The sequence below is a fragment of the Papilio polytes genome, unplaced genomic scaffold, assembly GCF_000836215.1.
Source record: "Papilio polytes unplaced genomic scaffold, Ppol_1.0 DF821067.1, whole genome shotgun sequence".
Classification (NCBI taxonomy): Eukaryota; Metazoa; Arthropoda; class Insecta; order Lepidoptera; family Papilionidae; genus Papilio; species Papilio polytes.
The window spans coordinates 1,814,535-1,821,286 of NW_013528137.1; the positions used below are offsets into that span (position 1 = coordinate 1,814,535).

Sequence of the window (6,752 nt, forward strand, 5' to 3'; positions counted from 1 at the left end):
CTGGGTCTCCGCGACACAGGCTGTGCCTAGTGCGAGGACCCTGGGTCAATTTTCTGTAACCACTTTTTGTTAAATAAATGAATTTATTATTTATTATTATTATTATTATATGTAATTGAAAAAACATAACAATAGTATGTTAATATATTATAAGATAAATAAGCATTTTGTTGTGATATGTTCCAGCATAGACATATAAATTAAAATATAGTAAGCTAATTAGTACTAATAGATATTTACTTGTGCAACATTTATTAGCAACAGCTGATTATAACTCAAAATACAGTTTTTGGGCAAAATTATAACATTGTAAAACAATTTGAGATGGTACAAAACAAAAATACCACATTAACGTTGTTATAATTGTTCTAATGTAACACACAACAATTCTAATGTAAACACTTTTATAGCTGTAAAAATTTTTCTTTTAAAGTCATAAAAAATTACTTTAAAGTTCTGTTATAAAAAGTCAGCATTTGGAGGAGGCTTTTACCCTAAACGGGGTCCATACTTACTACACAATGTATACATATTATTTTGTACATTTATAAGTTATTTTCTGTATGGAATAAATAAAGCTAATAAATAAATAAATAAATAAAATTTTTACTTTATAGGTAATCTATACTATCTAAATATATACTATAATAATAAAGCGTAAACACACACTTCTTTGTTGCCTAAGATGTCAGCAATTAAAACATATTTTTGAATAATTATTTTTTTTAATAAAAAGCCTACACTTACGTCACGCTTTAGGCTATATATTTTCACGCCATAGAACTTAGGGGGTAAATATTTTGGATAAAAACCCTTACATGGGAAAGAGACTATAAGTTGCTGCCAACATCAAGGAAGCAAGATTGCCAAGGTTTGTAATGACATGTCATTTTGACATTTGCTATTGATAATTTGACAAATGTAAACAATTAAATAAAATTTTCATAATTTCATGCGGATGAAGCCGCACGGGAAAAGCTAATTCCTAATAAACACTGATAGTAGTATTATAAATATCAATGTAAATTTTTAAATTTAACGATCTTTATTACTCAATCAACAATCACAATGAAATTTAGCGTATCTCAAATATTAAAACACGAAATAGCGATAACCTAACCTTTGACCCGATATATTTCTTCGCAGATAATAAAAGTTCTAATTTTGAAATGAGTCACGATGTCATTCAATAATGAGTGTTGCAAGAACAAAAAAAAACGTCTTTATAAAAATAATCTGTAGTATGAATCGGCGCTTTGGTTTGAGAACGCAAGACGGATCGATAGACCCTTGAACTTTAGGCAACTGCCAATTACGACCAGTACAAATAAACCTAGTTTAGATTTCACGCAAATTAATACAAGCTTTATTGTTTCGTTTTAATTAACTGAAATTGTATTTATTTCGCTTTCATCTTTGATAGCTTTATGGAAAGAGAACTATGGAAACCAAAGTATTATTTTAAAACTTAATCACGACAGTTTTAATTTTCAACGATATTTCGATGAATTGTTCAAAAATGTGTATGTGTATAGATAAGTAGTATATAATTCAATTACAGATAACATACATTTATCAAGGTTTCTTAAACAAATTATTAATCCAATAAACAGCAATTAATATAGAACGGTAGCTTCACCTACATAAAATCTCGGTATATTTAATTGTAGGACCTAAGTGCAATTAATCATTTCCTACAATACCGTAAAGCAGATTAAGGTCATCCATCAAGGTGTTAAAATATTTCGCGAACTTGACCGATTTACAAACAGAAACGAAAGTTACTTTATACTTCCTTAACATCAATCATTCGTCAAACTTGTTATCAATATTGTATTTCTTCAACTTTCTCTCTAATTAACTATGATTTTTATTAATTGTTACTTAAATTTATTACATGGAAAGTGTTGCTAATAAGCTTCCGTCTCTACTCTTACTTTATTAATGTAGTCATTGAAGTGTTGCTAGCTTGTGAATTAAAGTAAAAAATATATTAAGATAACAAGCAATTATTTTTGAGTAATTCCTAAATCAACGTAGAGAATCGATTAAAATATTGAACACATTTTATTTACCTACAGCTAAATTAAAATAATTTTTAAATTGTAGTGTTTGCGTGTAATAATTATGTGACATAAATATATCAGAAATAAATAACAATTTAAAATTTAGTTAACTTGACTGATCAAACACGTTTAAGCTATTTTGTTCTAAATGTCATACAAACTATTCTCGCCAAAACCATTATCCTTCTCTCGGTCCGACAAAAATGACATCACAATACAACAAAAATACGTGATGTTATAAATTCTTAATTCCTAGAATCAAGATAAGCGTCTATATTGATTCGTGATTGGTCAATGGACTTGCGTTTTACCAATTTATTGATAAACTTATCGTTTAGTATTTGTGTGCGTAATTCGTCTAAAACATATCACAATTACAATTATAAAAAAACTTTTGAATATTGATAAAATCCATAACTAATTCTAGAATTTTCCATTAAAGATTTTGATTCTTTTAGAAATGATTGTCAAGTATGTGAATAATTTAATTTTAAAAATTTATTACACAACTTTACGATTAAAAAAAATATCACAACTTAAGTCATAGGAATACTTAGGGCATGTAAAAGTACTGAACTACTCATTAAAAACTATAACTAAAGTATTAATGTTATGCGTCATTAAAATTGTTCCACTTTAATTGAAGAAACAAAAGATTTCTTAGTGTTGATAACAATTATTAGTTCACAATAACGACACCTGCTTATCTCTACGCTATTTACATATGATAATGTCACGGTCAAAATGATAAACTACCAAAAATTAACGTACGAGTACAACTCGTCCTAAATTTTACAAACTTTGAATAAGTATTCAGTTTACTACCTAGTTCATTGACGAATCTAATCGACAAAAAAATGACCTAAATCACATCAGCATGAGTCAGTTCTGTTAACTTGATGACGAATTAAAGAAAAATCTTTTTGTATCTACCTTCCTGCTTGAAAAAGGCTGTCTTTAGTTCTTGAATTATAAGATCATCTATTAAACATCGACTTAATTGACATTAGACATTTTTGGATCGTACAAATCAATAGTCAACAGGAAATGCCTACACATTTTGCTAAGGCTACATTCCAACTCTACGATAACAAAACTACCTACAAGTAAAGTAACAACACAAACCAGTGAACCAGTGATATCGAACGGCTATCGCTGCAAGCGGCCGTCACTTGTTATTGGTGAGCGCATACGTCACAGGGCGCTACGTACGGCACTCGCTGCACCCGGAAAAGCGAGAAAAGCGTAGGCTCACCTGCGTGGGTAGCGCGGTGTCCCGGCCCAAGGGTATCGACATTTTGCTAGCGGCGCCGCCGGCCGCGCCCCGGCGCCCGCCCGCGCCCTCGGCCGCCCCGCACCATCCACCGACCCGCCACCGCCGCTACTCCGCCGTCGCGCAGCGCCCAAAGACGCCGTCCTCCGAGGAAAATTATTTTCCGAAATACCGATCACAGGAAACTCGCTTCGAAAATTCACCGTCACGTTTAAAAATAGCTCGAAACACACACCACCGAATATTTTTCATTCAATATCGATTTACCACTGATTGTAAATATGAAAACAAATCCGTAAGGTCGTGTCAAAATTAGGCGCGAGTGCGACAGAAAGGGCGGCCGCTCGGGTCGGCGCGTGTGTGCGACTGACGCGCCGCGCGCATCGCCGCGTACGGTGTTCACCCCGCGCGTCGGCTACGATCGGCGATGGCAGGCGACGGCGGCACGGGGTCGGTGGCGTCGCGCCTTCAGCCTCCTTCGCCTCCACGTGCCTCGTGCGCGACCCACGGCCGTAGTGCCTAGTGCCTGTGCGGTTATCGAACGCGAGTACACATGCGCACCGCACACACCACACCACCCGTACCCGTGGCTCATTCATTTGGAGGCATCGCCTCGCACAATACACACCTGAGCAAATATTATGAGACTGTCGACAATAGACGCGTTGTTTCGAAACGCTAGCACCAATTAACATTGGCTGCACCACGATCCGCCCTGCGCATCCTGCCACTTAGGTTAATGGACTTTCAGACCCAATAAATACGAAAGACATCAATGAAAAGCAAATAAAAAAGTTGCGGTTTTAAAACAACTTTTAAGTTTAAGACAACGTGTACAGATATTTTTTGTTTAAATTTTTTATTTGTTTGAAAATAAAAGACAATAAAACCAGAAGTCAACATCAAATCAACAACTAAAAATCTCTTACTACTAACAAATTTAACAAAGGTCTTAAATTAAGGAAGCCCATTGTTTGTACGTAACACTTATTCCTTTCTACGACAGCGCAGGAAGGGTGTCGCAGGAATGGCTGTAGGCCGTGGGCCAGCGTGGGCGCACTCGAGGCTGCGAACTTTAATCGGTAGTCGCCCACTTTTCCTTTCTGCTACGTTCACTGCTCCACATTACGTCATCACACCCAGTGCTTAGCCATTCAGTATTCTCTAGACGTGGGCGACCACAGCTGGCTAAGGATTCGGAAACACAGTCTTAGAAACAGGTTCTTATGTTCCATTTATCAACAAATGCATCCACGAGCTTGCGCATTTGTTTACTAATCCAATAGTTATGAAGAAATCTGTTTCTAGAGACGGTAATGATCGACTCACGAGAATACAATTTGCGAAGGCAGTGCATAACAATTTATTAAATAATTTTGCAGTATAATGCAATTTGAACGTCGCAAACACTTAATTGGTAATATTCGATTAAGATTTGAATATGCTATAGTTGGTGGGGTTCTCAGGTCATAGGCCTGTACCTACAGTGTTTCATATTATATATTACTTCTTACTAATATACTAAATTGGAAGGTAAAGATGAAAGGATGGTTGTTATAAACCGGAATGGCTTAACGGATTTTGATAAAAATTGGCACAGATGTCACCACATAGTCTAAAAGGACGCATAGACGTCTTACTAAGTAACAGTTAGTGATCAATATTTTTATATTGGAGGCCACTCACTTTTGTGTTGAAATTAAATGACTCCTTTAGACACGCATTAAAAAATACTTTCTAAACACGCAACGATTAACAACAAATTCGTTCCACTGATGACGATGTTATTCGCAAATCACTACCTCCGTATTTGTCGTGTTCGCGAACTTTCTTTATCGAACTAATTTTAACAAGTGTATATAAGATCAATTTTAATGACGATAACAAGGTTAATAAAAACAAAGTTTACTGGCATTTTTTAAACGAAATAACAACATTGTAACACAAAATCGAAGCTTATATCTTTAACTGTAATAGTTGCAATAAGTAATCGTGTATTTTACTGCTGAATTTACCCTTAATTAAGGATAAGTTCTAGCCTCTCTTAGGTAAATGACCTAATGACAAACTGCCTAATTTTAAATATTAATTAACAATGAAACACTGACCTGAACTCTTTCCATTCCGCCATCATAAAGGGTCCACCTTCCGTATGTAGTCATTTTTTAATAAACCAAACACATCAGTTAGACACACACACAGTCACAAGAGTTAAAACACAATTTTTTATAACAAAATTAAATGTATCTGGCAACCATGAGTGCAGGGTGTCAACTGTTATTTGACACTAGAGCGATGGCAAACACAATATTTAGTGCTGATTAGCACAAAGTGTGCAAATCGCTCGGCCACGCCGCACAGTGTGCATACTTCACGCAGATTGAAATTGATTGCCCTCTCAGAGTCACATTCATTGGCGTGATTGAACAAAATGGTTGAAATGGACCTTGCAAGACGGTTCGCTATCGTTATTGTTACAACAATGTAGAGTTACGAATGTTACGAGATATCAATGAATTTTATTTTCTGTTTCGCAGTCAATAAATTTAATAAAATGTTGAAGTTAATGAAAATCCTGTAGGTATATTTCCCGAAAAACGATGTTATTTATACTGTAATAGGTTAATTTTGCGTCTCATATATAAAGTTTAAAAGAAAATAACTGGCTTTTTCTTTTCTGTCTACCCTATTATAACTGGTGACTTAAAAGGTTACAGCTTATTTTAAACTAGCCTTCAAACGCGACTCCGTCCGCGTGGAATTAAAAAAAACAAGAGTGAGAAGCATTTGTTCTTCCAAACTATCCTCTACATCTAACAAATTTCATCGCAATCCGTTAAGCCGTTTAAGCTAACTCAAGCTAACTAACTCTAACAATCATCATCCATCTATCAAAACTTTCGCATTTATAATATTAAGTAGTAAGATTGAGAATAAATAATCTGTTTAAAATTCAACTGTAAATAGAGCAAATGTAAATAGGTACACAAGGTTCATTTTATTGCTATAAATATTGTATCGACGCAGTGCTTGTATAACGAGATGCTAATAAAAATGGCCATGTGCAACATTACGTATTTGATGGCATGATTAAATATATTCCAGCCTCAAATTCCTTGTATACAACGTGCAGAGCAGCACACTGATATCACTTTATTCATATTCTTACGTTTATTTCCACTGTCTGCCACCACAATTTATTGGTATGAAGTAAACTCGACAGGCGGTGGCACTACATTAATTAAAACTATATTGTCTCAAAGAAAACTACTAAAATTACGTCCAATTAGCAATCTGAGAAAGAGAACTTAGCTTTAATATAATAGGAAATAGAATTGACACGCATGTATTCGCGCTGTTGAGTAAACAGTGTATGAAGATGCATAACGCCCGGTGCGAGATTTTTACGGTAC

The 6,752-nt window shown here is 34.8% G+C and overlaps 1 protein-coding gene across 2 annotated transcripts in view; it reads right to left on the bottom strand.

The window, feature by feature from the left end:
• The window catches only part of LOC106109786 (breast cancer anti-estrogen resistance protein 1), a 63,886-nt gene extending 60,032 nt beyond the window's left edge, over positions 1-3,854 (bottom strand). The window contains exon 1 of one of the 2 annotated variants that reach the window (XM_013291397.1): positions 3,322-3,854. In XM_013291397.1, the coding sequence (XP_013146851.1) occupies positions 3,322-3,363 (42 nt within the window). In that variant the 5' untranslated portion in view covers positions 3,364-3,854. Of the gene's footprint in view, positions 1-3,191; positions 3,262-3,321 lie in introns of those variants that run through there. The other variant, XM_013291398.1, reaches the window with a different exon arrangement.
• Positions 3,855-6,752: the final 2,898 nt, after the last annotated feature.